The sequence below is a fragment of the Pipistrellus hanaki genome (assembly GCF_964339955.1).
Source record: "Pipistrellus hanaki genome assembly, chromosome: 4".
NCBI classification, from domain to species: Eukaryota; Metazoa; Chordata; class Mammalia; order Chiroptera; family Vespertilionidae; genus Pipistrellus; species Pipistrellus hanaki.
Genome location: NC_140506.1, coordinates 41,100,541 through 41,115,720, shown reverse-complemented (window position 1 = coordinate 41,115,720; position 15,180 = coordinate 41,100,541). Strand labels below are relative to the sequence as shown.

General features: G+C 39.1%; 1 protein-coding gene across 2 annotated transcripts in view; it reads left to right on the top strand.

Moving 5' to 3' along the window:
- The window catches only part of EDIL3 (EGF like repeats and discoidin domains 3), a 358,208-nt gene that overhangs the window by 96,346 nt on the left and 246,682 nt on the right, over window positions 1-15,180 (top strand). For both annotated transcript variants that reach the window (XM_084881777.1, XM_084881776.1), the window contains exon 2: window positions 14,548-14,676. In XM_084881777.1, the coding sequence (XP_084737903.1) occupies window positions 14,548-14,676 (129 nt within the window). The remainder of the gene's footprint in view (window positions 1-14,547; window positions 14,677-15,180) is intronic.

Below are 15,180 nucleotides of genomic sequence, written 5' to 3'. Positions count from 1 at the left end.
AACTTTTTTTTAAATTACCAAAACATGGTAATAATAGTAATATTCATATCATATGGTTATCATTAAGTTTATATGAGACAATATCTATAAAATGCTTAGAACAATGCTTGGTATATCATTAGTACTTAATAGTTATCTTTTATAGTTGGTGTGAGCATTATTATTGTTTTGAAAGTTAACTAATACAGAAATAAAGATTTTAAACTCTCAGGGTATATTTCAATCAAAATAAAAATGAATTGTAATTCAGTTCAACATTAATTTTATCATAGCAATATTGTAAGTTGACAAATAACAACACATAAGGTAAGCAAACAGTGTCAGCACATTTACTGACACATACTTGTATATCCTCAGGCTCCTGAGTTTAACAGCTGCGATAACCCTTGAGAGTATCTTCTGTGTCTATAATGAGAACAGGTTGGGTCCCTAAGATCACATTTTTAGTATTCCCTGCATTAAGTATACATTAAACATTCATGGCCTTTCATAATGCTCACCAACCTCTGTTTCTTTTCATTTAACCTTGGTAGTTATCTTTTCTGTTTCTACCTAGCTGCTAATTGGATTTTTAAATGTTGTTGAGTTTTTTTAATTAAGTTTTTTTTCTTATTCCAAAAGAGCAGTGCATATAATTCCATAAAACATTCTAAAATAAAAACAATAAATAATATTTAAATAGTCCCATAAGCTTCTTATCTAGAGATAGCTTGGTCTCTTTGCATATATCTTTCTAGATTTTTCTCCCCTCAAAGAATATGTCCTGTTTTTTCCCTCAAGATCCAATAGCATTACTGTATGGACTCCATGCTTACAAATTCTAACAGCCTCCTGCTCAGGGTGAGGCAGAGAGCGGAAAGGAGGGCAGCAAGTCCTTTGGAGACACTTTAGAGTCTACTGATATGTCCCTTAGGTTCTTTAACCCAAAAGCTGGGAAACTTTCCAACAACAATCACACTAACTTTACAGCCCACATTCAGAATAGAATGAAAGCTTTAAGAGTCTCCAAATTTGTGTATCTTTTGGATTAGTTATGCAGTTAAACACTGAGTTCTTCCCAGGTGACGAGAACTCAAAGTTTTAATTGTTGGAACCAATGTTGTAGTCTGTGCCTACTAATGAGAAACAGAAATCATATATACATATTGCTTACAGTAATGGAAACTAGTTTGGTAACAGTCCAGGCTCAATGCCACCAATCATAAAGAAGAATGGTAGCCCTAGTCAGTTTGGCTCCATGGATAGAGTATCAGCCTGCAGACTGAAGGGTCCCAGGTTCCATTCCTGTCAAGGGCACATGCCCGGGTTGTGGGCTCGATCCCCAGGAGGGGGACATGCAGGAAGCAGCTGATCAGTGACACTTTCTCATCATTGGTGCTTCTGTGTCTCTCTTTCCCTGTCTCTCTGAAATCCTTAAAAATATATTTAAAAAAAAGAAGAATGGTATACTAGTAGTGATTGAGGTAATATTTTTAGACAATATTAATATAATTTTTGAAGGATATGCCACTTCTAAGGTTATATTTCCAGTACAAGTAAAAGTTCACAAAAATGTGTATACAGAAGTGATCAATTAATAATAATTTGTAACAGAAGACAATTGAAAACTCCTAATTGCATATGAATTATGGTATACTTAGATATTTAGAGTCCACATATTTGCAAAGCAGAATGAACTGTATTTGCTGACAATCTCTGAAATATTGTGAAGCAAAACAGACAACTGATTGACCAATGTGCCATTTCTGTCAATTCGTGTATGAAACAAACATTAAACAGTATTTGTGTATAGCTTCTCTGAAAGAATACAAAAAAAAAAAAAAAATAGGCAACAGTGGCTATTGCTAGGGTTTGAGAATAAAAAGCAGAGAATAGAGGCATTTAAAATCCATGTGATAGCTCTTAATTCTTTTTTTTTAATGTGCCTTTGTTTCTTTCAGAGTTAAATATTTGATTAAAATGTAGAGCTAAACAGAGTAAAGTTTTCAGGGATGTAATTCAAAGTAATAAAGGCACAGGATTGTAGTAATGTGTTTTCTGCTTTACCTATTACCATACTAGGGGCCCAGTGTATGAATTCAAGCTCCTTGAAAGGAACTGTGGGCTTCAAGGCTGTGGTGGGCTCAGGGACAGGTCTTTGCCCATCCTCCATGCCGCTGGCCAGCCCCTCCCACTGTGGTCCCTGGCCCCCTGTCTGCTGGCAGCTCCACTCCTGCCACCACTGCTCCCACACACTGATAGCCTTGGCCACTCTCACACTGACTGATAGTGATGGGGGCTGGCACCAGCAGCCAGTGTGAGTGGCTGCTGCTGCCCAGATCGCCCCTCAGGAGTAGGGGGAGGTAGAGAAGCCCTCAAGGGCAATTGGGATCTGCAGTTGCTGCTTGCACCCACTGATGGCGCCAAGTGATTGGGGCTGGCACTGAGTGCCGGCAGCGGGTGCAAATAGTGGACCTGGTGGCAGCTGCAGGGCCAGCACTGGCAGTGGGTGTGAGCTGGGACTCGGGCATCGGCAGTTAATGTGAGTGGTGCCATTGCTGGCAATGGGTATGAGAGGCAGCTGCCGGCCCCAATTGCCCCTCAGGAGCTGCGGAAGGTGGAAAAGCCATGAGGGGCCATCAGGGCTGGCAGCCAGGGATTGCACCCATTGATGGTGCCAAGTGATCAGGGCCAGTGCCGGGTGCTGGCAGCAGCTGTGTGCAGGGCCGGTGCCAGCAGCAGGTTGGAGGTCTGGGCTGGACCGTGGTGCGTAGGAGCAAAGAATTTTCAGTAACCACTAGAAGCTCACCCTAAGGACAGTGACCTGGTACCTTTCAGTCTGCAGGCCAAAGCTCTATCCACTGAGCCAAACCAGTTAGGGCAGGTTTCTGCCATTTTAAATGCATTTCCAACCTGTCTCCTAGTGCTTTATATTCAGATAACATTTTATTTGGATAAGGAAGTCAATGTGCCAGGCATTTATCTTTGGCACAGGGCAGAAAGTAAGTTGAAATGATTCCAAACTTTAGGGAGTTTTCATGGCTGTTTCTAAATCACCTTTCCAAACACTCTGCTCAGAATCTTTTTGTTTGTTGTTCTTTGATTAAGAAGAAACCCAATTCTATGTTAATTCCCCCATATCCCTCCTGAATCTTCCCCCCCAAGTTCAATTCCATAAAACTAACTTCTCACTGACTATCTCCATGTGGATGTTCACCGGTACTTCATTCCAAACATTTCCATCACTGCCATTCACCACCGCCCCTCACGTGTTCCTTAGGCCGTGCTTTCTTTCAGAATGAAAGGCAGAGCTTTGCACTGAAGTTTGATTTATGAGTTATATCCTTAGTTTTTCTCTTTCCTTCCAAACATCTGTTAACACACACACACACACACACACACACACACACACACACACACAAAAAAAAAAAAAAAAAAAAAAAAAAAAAAAAAAAAAAAAAAAACACATTGAAACCTGTAAAGAATTTTTGTGAGTTTTATTTGAGCCAAACTGTGGACATATGCTGGGAAGCAGAACCTCAAGGAATTGAGATAATGCTCCTGAGAATGGCGGGTTACATTTGTATTTATGCATTGCAATCAAAGGAGGGACATAGGTGGGTTACATAAAATTCATTGCAATAGATTAAGGGTGTGGGATAAAGCAAAAAGGTGGGAAACCCCTGGGATTGTATAAAAAGTAAAATGATGGACACATACTGAGGTGGGCGCAGGAACAATTTACACAATCATGAAGGAATTTGTGGTATCTGCCCTGGCGCCCCCCACATTTGGTTTTGCCCCATGAGCTCCAAAAAAAGGGAAGTTACAAGTTACCCAGACATTTCAAGGGTATGTTATCGTAGATACAAAAAGACAGAGAGATTCAGTTAAGGTAAAGTTTGACCTTGTCAGTGAAGATACCAGCCTAGAAGGTAACTGCCCACCATAACTGCATTTAGTTAAAGTTTAATTTTAGACCATCCTTTGTGGTTACTGTAGGTCTCTGAGTTTGCAAGACTGTCATGCAGGCCTCCCCTGAGCTTGTCAGTTCAGCATGTGGCTCTTTCGTCCCCACATCCTATTAGATCTGTGAGTTTGTCTCTCAGTATATATCTTTTGGATTTCACATCTTTCTATTAACTTTGTTAGTATTCTAATCAGTCAGCATTCCCTTGTATCAGAAAAATCTTTGCCTCTTCCTAACTGGTCACTTACACTGAGATTTTACCTCCCTGTAATCCATTCTTCACTGCAGCCAAGGTGACTCACTCAATTGTCCAAATCATCACTCTCTCTTGATAAACACCCTTAAATGGCTGTCCTTTATACTCAGGAATGCCCAGACAGACTCCTTTATGAGTTTCTTAGAGGCACTTAGTATCTGGCCACTGCCTACTCTTCAGTCTTATCTTTTGCCCTTTATGTTTACTTTCCTCTCTCTAGCCAACATGAGTATCATCCTGTTTCTTAAACATGCTCTGGCTCTACTCCTTGCATCTGAACATGGTTTCCCGGAAGTGTTGGATCTCTAGTCCCACCTCACTGCCTGGCTGGTTCCACTAATCCTCTGGTCTTGAATTGGAAGTTACTCGCTTTGAGGCAGATTTCTAACACTCAGTTCTGAATTTGGTGCCCCTCTCAGGTACTCCATTATACCAGACATTTCCTTTTTGGCAGACTTGAAATGCAGTGATAACTACCTGCCAATTTATTTGTCTTTTGTTAGACTCTAGAGAATAGGTAATTGTCCATCATGAACCCCAGAGTTGTGCAGCAATTATCACTGTTAATGGCACATAGATGGGCTTCAGTAAATACTAATTGACTAGAGTGATGTTCTTCCCAGGTAGAAATACTGCAGTCATAAAGTATGGATGAATATTTTGCTAATGTATGACATTTTATAGGAATTCTATATATGTTGTTAGTATTCAGTAAAATCTATTTATTCTCCCTAACATACTGGGTGCCTTTATTTTCAATTTGCCAATTCCAGCTTCCTGCAAACTATATTTTCAAAATTCATAGTGTATTAACAAAGCTGGTCAAATAAATATTTTCTTCACATCCTGTCATTCTTTCTTCGCCCTTCCTTTATGTCCTTCTTCACTGACTCCTTCTACTTTAATAAATTAAAATCTTCAAATGAGCTTTGTGAAGGCGTGGTGGGCTGAGAGCACCCCCAGTGACTCTAGCTTAATTGGATTGGGCATCAGGAACTTGAAAATCTCCCCTGTGGTTCTAATATGGAGCAAAGTTTGAGAACCACTGGGTTAGATCATCTCTAATATCTCTTTCAAGTCTTAAAGCTCTAGATGTTATTATTTTAAGGGACTCTCCAGAGTGTTTTAAAATACAAAATATGCCAACGGATTTTCTTTCAAAATGCAGAGCCCAAAGTATTTTTGTCTTTTCATGCAGTTAACTAGTCTTGATTGAAGCTGGGTGTTAAAGATGTAAAATTCAAATAATCAACACTCAGCAGTGGTTGCTAATTTTCTTCTAATTCTTTTTATCCCAGTATTCCCTTAGCATTTAAAAAGTTATCTTTGTAGAAAAAAAAAAGTTACATAAAAAATGTTTTTAGAAATTGTGCCATAAACTACTGGCTAATGGCTGAGAGACATCCTGCTTAAATTAGCATTAACATGACTTGGAATCAAAGTTTCTTTGTTCATTCATTAGGTTTGTTTCTTCTATGGCCGAATATAATCATTGGGGGACCTTGAACACCAAGGTTTAGAATTGGATGATCTTTTTTACAAGTATCACTGATAATGTTACAATAAAATGGCAGATCCATCCTGTCAAGGCAGAGAAACTATCATCATTTTATTTAATTGCCTTCTCTACTCCAAATTGTAGGACTGCCTGAAATATCAACTAGAATTTACTATTGCTCACTTGTACCACAATTGGCTGATTTTTCCAACTACTTGCTCTGTTTACAGTGTAGTTCAAATTCTAATTCATGCAACTGAAGACAAATCTTTTATTTTATTTTGATTTTAAAGGAAATGAATAGGAGTATAGCTGCCAAGTTCAGTGGGAGAACAGTAAACTGAAAATGAGGTTGTAATGTACAGACTTTGCATTGCCATGGTTGCAGAACATGAATGTAAATGGTCTCTGTGTTTTACTTTGCCACATATAAACACATATTATAATGCCCTTCACATTTAGTTGTGGAAATGTTGAAGAACTAAATACTACCTTCCATTAGTGATATACATGTTTGATTGACATGTCACCACCTTTTCTTTTGTATTTAATTTTACATCGGTATACTAAGTATTTTGCAGAAATGGAGATAGAACAGGCATGAGGGTGCAGAAATATTTTGGTGGCTTCTAGCATTGTTGAAGGGACAGAATGTGAAGGGGCATATATTCATGCAAAAATTTGTGATATGTTTACATTATTATGTAAATACATGAATAGGTTACCAGTACCATCTAAATATATTCATATGTAAAATATACTAATAAATAACTATGTAAGTACATCAACCTGTAAATATAATAATATATTTTCAGTAGATGTTTGAAATATATTGAGAATAAGCTTAGCAGAAATTCCCTTGATTATCAGGAAGACAGATAATCAAATGCGGGGCTTCAAATTATAAATCGGTTCCTACTAAAATTGTGTTGCCAACAAAATCATTTTGGTGCCAATCTGTTACTGTGTTCCAGACACACTAGGCCCCTTTCCATTTTTTGAATTCACCATTCTCTTTCCTGTCTCTAGGGCCACGCACTTACTGTTCCCTCTGCCTGCAAACCTCTTCCTCAGGTTTTAACATGATGCCTCCTGTTCATCTTTTGGGTTTCACTCAAGTAGCTCCTCCTCAGAGAAGACTTCTTTGACTGTCTTTCTTAAACAACTAGTTTGATTTTCTGCTTTTCTCATCATCCTGTTCTCATCCCCAACCTCTCAAAAGCTTTTATTACAGTGAGAAATACCTTGCTTACTTTTTTGTAACCTTTTCATTATGCAGTCCCTTCATTGTAATATAAATTCTAAGAGTGCAAGGGACTTCCATGTCTTTGTTCAGGCCATATCCCTGGTGTCTAATGTATTTTCTGAAGTATCAATACATGGTGAATGGATCTGCAATTCTCTGATTGGGGTTTGGACATAGGCACTAACTTATAAAGAAGACTGAACACATAAATCACTGAGAGCTGAAATATTGATGAGAGAAATAGTTCTTCTGTCCACCCAATTCCCAGAATTGTGCCAATGTAGAACTTTCTCCTTTACCTGGCATTAGAAGTTGCATAGGTGTATACTGAGCTCACAGAAAAAGCACACAAAGTTAAGCATAAGGATACAGATTTTAGGTTTTTAATGTTTTTTAAATTATAATTTTGTTTTGTTTTGTTTTGCTTATCTTCTACTGTAGGGTATTTTATAGATTTTTCTATCTAGGCTAAAAAAGATCATGGATTATAAATTGATAATGAAGTGAAATAAGACCCTGAATCACCCTGAACAGGAAGTGACTGTGTGGTGTGCCAGTGAGAAAAGTGAATTGGATGCTGAACACAGACAGGAAGGTCCCTGTACAGGCAGAACTGAAGAGTAGAAGCGGGGGTGTAGGAGAGGGGGAGGGGCTGAGAGCAGGCAAATAGGAAGTTAAATTTAGCCTGCAATGATTTCTTGCCCCTGGGAAAAATAATTGCTTCATTCTATTGCCAAAAGGTAAATCGGCATCAGCTTAATTTGCCTGTCTGTCATAAACTGCAGATGGAATCATAAAATATAGTTAGATTCAAATTAAACACATCTGTCCTAATCTAAAGCAGGTGAGGCCAGCCAGCCAAGACGCATCAAATATAACACTGCACACAGATTATAATGTGCAGAGGTGTATTTTAGGAGCTTGCTGACAGTAGAATAAAGAATCATGAAATCGTGTATTGTCCTATTTTTCTTTATTGAGCCCACCTCATACTACTGGTTGCCATCTTAGTTTTTAAAAGTCTGTACCAAGACATCCTCTGGGAAACAGACAAACAAACAGAACAAATACACCGATTTGAGGTCCAGGAGTCTGATTACATTTGATCAGGATTGTTACCTGATTCTCAGTTTAATTGAAGTGACAGGGAATCAGAAGTCCCTACAGTGCATTTTAATTGTACTTGACATTCCAGCCAGGCAGGATTTACTTCTGCTTCAAGGTATCAGCCTTCTCCTGTACAATACTGGGTGTGCAGAGAAAATAATCAGTGTGTAACTGATCCAAGCCAGGGCCATTTTGAGAGTGAACTGGGGACTGTGGCACCCGTGGTGGTGCCAGGCTCCTGTCTCCCTTTCAGAAAGAACGGGGAATGCAGTTAGGTCCCCATCATTCTGCGGCACTTTTGGGATCCCACTGGAGCTGGAGAGTGTCACTGTGCTTGGACCACCTCCAGCCAGGGTTTGAACGCTGGGAGGGCACTAATGCCTGGCCATTTCTGCCTTGGAGGAATTCCTTTACGATCTTTGCTCTGAGCTCCTCCTGTGGATTGGCTAATACTTGTCATGTCTGCCTTAGGGACTCAGGCTCACCTGATCAGTGTTCCTTGTAACAACCCCATGCCCATTTCTTTGCCCAAATGTCAGATCCGCGTCACCAGATGAAAGCTTTGCCTGCCCGGCTCTGCATCCGCCTCATTTTATCTTTCACAGGCATGACTTCTCAGTTAACTTCTTGCACTCTCAACTTGGTCTCAGTACTTACTCCATGGAGAAGCCATCTGACACAAGGGTGCTATTAATAATGAGGGATAGGGAAACAGAGTTAAAGCATAGCCTGTAATTCTATGTTTGATAGGCTTTTGTTGTCTACCAGCTATGTATCCAAGGCCAAAACATTTTTTCTTTTGGCATTGGCTATCTAACACAGCTATATGTGGGGCCTTTATTAATTTCAGGCAGACCTCTGAATACTAGACCCTCAGTAAATAGACTGAATATTTGTCCTGGAATGGAAAGAGCCTAGCATTGAATTCCTTTTTTTCTCTCCTCCACTCCCCTCCCCTCCCCATTCCTCCTTTTTCCTTTTTTCTATTGTTTAAAGTATTACAAATAGTAGTACATATGTTTCTTTCCCCCCTCCCCATTGACCTCCCTCTGGCCTCCCTTACCCTCCACCCCCAGCACATGCCCTCACCCCCCACCCCCCAGTGTCTGTATCCATTGGTTATGCTTATATGCATGCATACACTTCCTTCGGTTGATCTCTTAGCCCCCACCCAACCATCCCCTGCCTTCCTGTTGTAGTTTGACAATCTGTTTGATGATTCTTTGTCTCTGTATCTATTATTGTTCATCAATTTATGATGTTATTTATATTCCACAAATGAGTGAGATCATGTGAGATTTGTCTTTCTCTGACTGGCTTATTTCACTTAGCATAATGCTCTACAATTCCATCCATGCTGTTGCAAATGGTAAGAATTTCTTCTTTTTCACAGCTATGTAGTGGAAAATAGTATGGCATTTCCTCAAAAAATAAAAAATGGAACTGCCATTTGACCCAGTAATACCACTTCTAGGAATATATCCCAGTAAACTAGAAACACCAATCTGAAAGGTGCACCCCTATGTTGTTTTCTTTCTTTTTTTTAATGAATCTTTCTTCTTCTTCTTCTTCTTCTTCTTCTTCTTCTTCTTCTTCTTCTTCTTCTTCTTCTTCTTCTTCTTCTTCTTCTTCTTCTCCTTCTCCTTCTCCTTCTCCTTCTCCTTCTCCTTCTCCTTCTCCTTCTCCTTCTCCTCCTCCTTCTCCTCCTCCTCCTCCTCCTCCTCCTCCTCCTCCTCCTCCTCCTCCTCCTCCTCCTCCTCCTCCTCCTTCTTCTTCTTCTTCTTCTTCTTCTTCTTCTTCTTCTTCTTCTTCTTCTTCTTCTTCTCCACCTCCTCCTCTGTTCCCCCCTTCTCTCTCTCTCTCTCTCTCTCTCTCTCTCTCTCTCTCTCTCTCTCTCTCTCTCTCTCTCTCTCTTTGGTATTCCCAAGGACTTCTCTCCTTCTTTTTCCTCTCTGCTCCCCTCTCCTCTCCTGTTCTGCCCTCCCTTCAAAGTCTCTTGCTGAAATACAATTCCCACCTTTATACTTAACAATGTGCTGCAAAACCTCTCCAATTGTATATCTACTTAATTAATAGCTTCATGGGCATTTTTATTTTTGATATCCCACAGACTCCTCTAACACAATAATTTCTTTAAACTGAAACCAATATATTTTCTTATAAAAGATGGCTACTCAGTCATCCAGGGAGGAGGTCTAGAAATCAGTCAAACCAGATTTCTTGCTCTTTCTGAATCCTCACATTAATTTGGTAACAATGTCATTTTGATTCTACCTTGTACATCATTTTTTGTCAAATCTATTACTTCTTTTCTATCTTACAAAAAGATGCTAGGTAGATATCAATAATGAGGATAAATGAATTTTTACAAGCATACAATTTCTTAGAAATAAGTGGACATAAGCAAAAACAAAAAGTACAAGGATGAGAAAAAAACAGGTCAGCTCAACAGCAGCTGGAATCTACAAGATATAATTAGAGGTAAACAGATCATCCTGCCTCATTTTGACCACAGAAGCATTATATGACTGGCATACATACCTGTATGTATGAAAAACGGTTAGATTAAATATTATCACCTTTAAAGGGCAACAGGGTAACAAGAAAGTTTTCTTCGGACACCAAAACTACCCATAATGATGGGATAATCCAAGGAACCAGGCATTACAGCCTCAAGTGGCCCTTGGGATAGCTAGACTGTAAGGTCACATCGGTGAATAAACTATGCAGGAACTTGGCTGAAGGAGTGAAAGGGGTCAGAATGAGAAGTTATTGATTTTGGAGAACTCTGTACATACATACAGAGTGTATGCTTGAGAACCTCTAGGATTCTATTCCTGCCTGACAGACATTGCTTCTGTCAGTGTAAATAAAGCACTAGAAACAATTTAAGAGGCCTCGATTTGGTCACATTGCTGCAACAACAGATCTAGTCTGGGAATGTAGATTCCTCTTTCTGTAGTATTTACAACACACGCACTTTTGACTCACACCTCATCAAGAAATGTTCCTTCATTCATAGTCATCTGCATTCGGTGCAGAGTTAGGAGACGATAGTGTGGTTCATATGACTCTACAAAGTTGTGCTGCTTTGTTCACACCAAAGGCAGAGAGACATGGTTTTACTTTAAGTTGGGTAATTCAGTCTTTCTAGAAAATGTCAATGCCAATTCCTTTGTTTTCCAAAATGTGGTATGAGTACCCCCAGAGGTACGGGAAGAGTTTGGTGGGGGTACACCTTGCACCTGGCTTAGCTGCGCCTAATTCTACGTTCTCATGAGTACAAGGGGTACTCAGCGTTACGAAAATTATAGAAGGGATACACATATGTCAAAAGTTTGGGAAACACTAGAAGGAGGGATGGTACTGATTTGGGAGAATTGCTCTCAGCCTCCACTCCTTCTTCTGATCCAACCCAGCGCTGCTTTAGTCATCATTCTAAAACACAAATGTGGCAACATGCTTTGCCATGCATTAAGTTCTTTTATGATTTTTCCATTGCTTAAAGGTGAACTTAAAAATTTTGGCCCAAATAAGCCTTTTGAGCTTATTTCTCTCTATTGCTCATATATAACTGTGCTCTAATTGTGCAGGCCTACTTGGAATTCCTGGAATGAGCCATGATCTTTTCCCTTTGTGCATGTATTTCCTGTTGCCTGGAATGTGGGCCATGTACCTCTTCTGCTGTATCACCTGACAGCACTGAATCTTTGTAGAAGTCTCCATTGACTCTACAACTTGGACCATGTACACTAATCACAACTCATGTCACTCTGTGCTGTAATTGTTACTGATTATTTTTTATCTCCCCTGGTAAGCTCTATACTTCTTCATGGTAAAGTCTGTCTTTAGTCCTGTATATCCAACTTATCTAAGTGCATACTATAAAATAGGTACTCAAGGAATAAAAGAATAGCTGGACAAATGAATGGACAAAAGGAGTGGAAGCTAAGTGACTAAGCTAGCTAGAAATAAAATGAAGTAGAAATTATGTTGAAGTATCTTTACCAGTTGTCAACCTCCCCATTCAACTGACTCTATAGAATGCTGCCAGGATCTTCTCAAAATATAGATAGAGCTTGCCAAAACTTTAATATGCATGTAAAACTATCTATTGGCTCTTCGTCTTATAAATTACATTGGTAACTTTTTAATATTTTCTTATCTGACCTATTTATACTTTCACAGCTATCCCTAAACAAATACTTCATGATCCAGCCTTCCTATAGTTGGTGGTCTTCTCAAAACACATTAATTCATTCATTTATGCACTAATTTCATAACTCTTTTCTAATATCTGCTTCAGTGCTAATGTAGTATTTTTATATATTATCTAGGATAGCTAATGACTTACTTTATAAATTTGACAATAATCTTAACCTCCTTTTTCATTTTTCTACAATTTTAAAGTGGCTAGCTGAGAAAAGAGATGAAGTAATTCAAGGGAAAGCTCCTCTTATAATAATGAAAGCATAATATGCTAATTAGATCAGACATCCTCCAGGATGTCCTTCCTGACAAAGTCAGGGCTACAAGGGAAGCCTGGGTCCCAGGTGCCTGCTGGTGCCTGAAGGGAAGCCCAGGTCCCAGGTGCAGGAGACTGGAGGGAACCCTGGATCCAGAGTACTGGAGGGGAGCCTGAGTCCTGGGTGCCAGAGGGAAGCTTGTACCAGCAGCCAGGGAAAGGATGGCCTACTCTTGCACAAATTTTGTGCATCAGGCCTATAGTAAGGGAATAAAGTCTTAAGAAATATAAAGTGTTATGGAGTTGGGGCCAGATGCAATTTTAATTTTTAAAAAGCCTGTTATAGTCAGTTTTGTTCAGTGGATAGAGCATTGGCCTGCAGAATGAAGGGTCCTGACTTTGATTCTGGTCAAGGGCACATGTCTAGGTTGTGGGCTCAATCCCCAGTAGGAAGCATGCAGGAGGTAGCCGATCAATGATTCTCTTTCGTCGCTGATGTTTCTACCTCTCCATCTGCCTTCCTCTCTGAAATCAATAAAATATATTAAAAAATAAAATAAAATTAGTAAAAAGCCTTATTATCTTAATCTAGGAGGTGTTACTTTCATGTAGCAAGCTGCTCTAAAAACTGTACAGGCTTTTCTGATTCTGATTCACATTTTCTCTGAGCAATAAAGCCACACCCATGACTGTATGAAATCTGTTTTCACATGTTATGTGCCCAGCCTGTTTTGCCTTCTGGACGGAAAGTATAGTGTCATAGTGTCAGCCACTGGTGACTGACATGGCACTTAACATGTTCACTTGAAATTTAATGCTTTCGTCTGCCAGACAGCTCAGGCATAATATTCTTCAGATTTCTAGAAACCCTTTGAATTACCTGGGAGAGTCTTTCAAATTGCACCTGAATAATTTGAAATGTTTTCACAAAGAATCTTATAGTCATATCCTTGATTTTATACTTATATTGAAGCCATGTCTTTCTGACCAAGCCCTGGACTTGACTTTTCACTTGTTTGAGAGGCCAGGGTTGAGGAAGAGTTTTACTTTCTACCACAAGTTCTGGTCTCTCCATATTACTTTTTTGTACCTTCAGACTCATCAGTTCTTTATTTAGCACACCTCTTATAGCACCTTCTCAAATGAGACTACTAAGAGCCAGCTGACACTTTTACATTCTGCCTGGAAATCTCATTACTTGTATACAAAAGTTCATTAGGGGCATTTTCCGTCACTGAAGTTTCCTCAGGTGGCAGCTTTACCAACTGCTCCTCTCTACGTAACAGGGCTAGCCATTTTCTAGCTTCCTAGAGCAGTTCTCTCAGTGCCTCTCCAAGTTTTATTTGCTTCCCAGGACCAAGCCCAGGGCACGTATTTTAGGTCTTCCTTATGGCACAACTTATTTCTAGATAGCTTCTCTTTTATCCTTGCATGTTTAACTTACCTCTTTCCAGTAAGCCAGCCTGAATTTATTCTCAAAACATGGTAGTGTGCCAAGAGGGGAAGTGGAAATACTCAAGAGCATTTTCCAAACTCTGCTGGCTTCAAATCCTCTAGCTTCCTACCAGCCAAGGCAAGTCACAGGAACAAGCCCAGAGTCTAGGATCCAGCAATAAACCCACCCATTTGATGAGGGAAATTGGAAAGTTACAGAGCAACGTATGTGGATGTTGAAAGGTTATTTACTGGAGTAATTAATAAACCAGTCTACCATACATATTTCAGTTAATCTTTAACAAATTAGATAGTATTTCATTTACATGTAATGAAGGAACTCGAAACTAAATTAATAGCTTTTAATGTGCAATTCAGTATGAGTTGTTTGAATTATACATGTTAATATTTGCTATGTTACGTACCATCTACCTTAAAAGCATGGGGTTTCAAACGGGCCTTGCATACATTATCTGTAGATCTGAATTGTATAGTGACTTTACCAGAGGAAGATGAAGAGGGTATGTGAAATAGTGCATTTCAGCACTAAGACAAATATAAAAAAGTAAGAGTCTGTTTCTTTATTCCTCAGGTGATAGTTGTGATCCCAATCCATGTGAAAATGGGGGCATCTGCTTGTCGGGCTTGTCTGAAGATTCCTTTACCTGTGAGTGTCCGGACGGCTTCACAGATCCCAACTGTTCTAGTGTTGTGGAGGTTGGTAAGTGCAAGATTTACGAATTTCAGTAGTTATTCTCTTTGTTTCCATGAGTGGCTGACAAAGTTGGCTGTGGTGCATTGTAGGTATTCTGTGTAAGATTGCCGTATATTGCTAATTAGTTACTCCTCTGCAGGACTCTCAAATTTATCATTTCCATTTTATATTTAAATTATATTTTATTGGTGTTCTTAATAAATAGTTTTATAATGTTTTAATGGTTAACACTATACTTTAAAGGCACTACAAACTGGAATATGATAAATTTCTTCTCTCTCCAATATTAACATACATTTATTCACATTTATATTCACAATAGAAAATAATGCCTAAGTCTATTTATTCAAATTCAATAGTCACGCTAAATAAAACAGAACTTATTTTAGCAATTGATAATACTATCAGTATTTTGTAGCTGTTCTAATTTCTAACATTGTAATATATGAAAGAAGACAGTATTCTAGCTACATTGTTCTTCTAAGTCTTCTCAAAAAACTTTGCTTTACA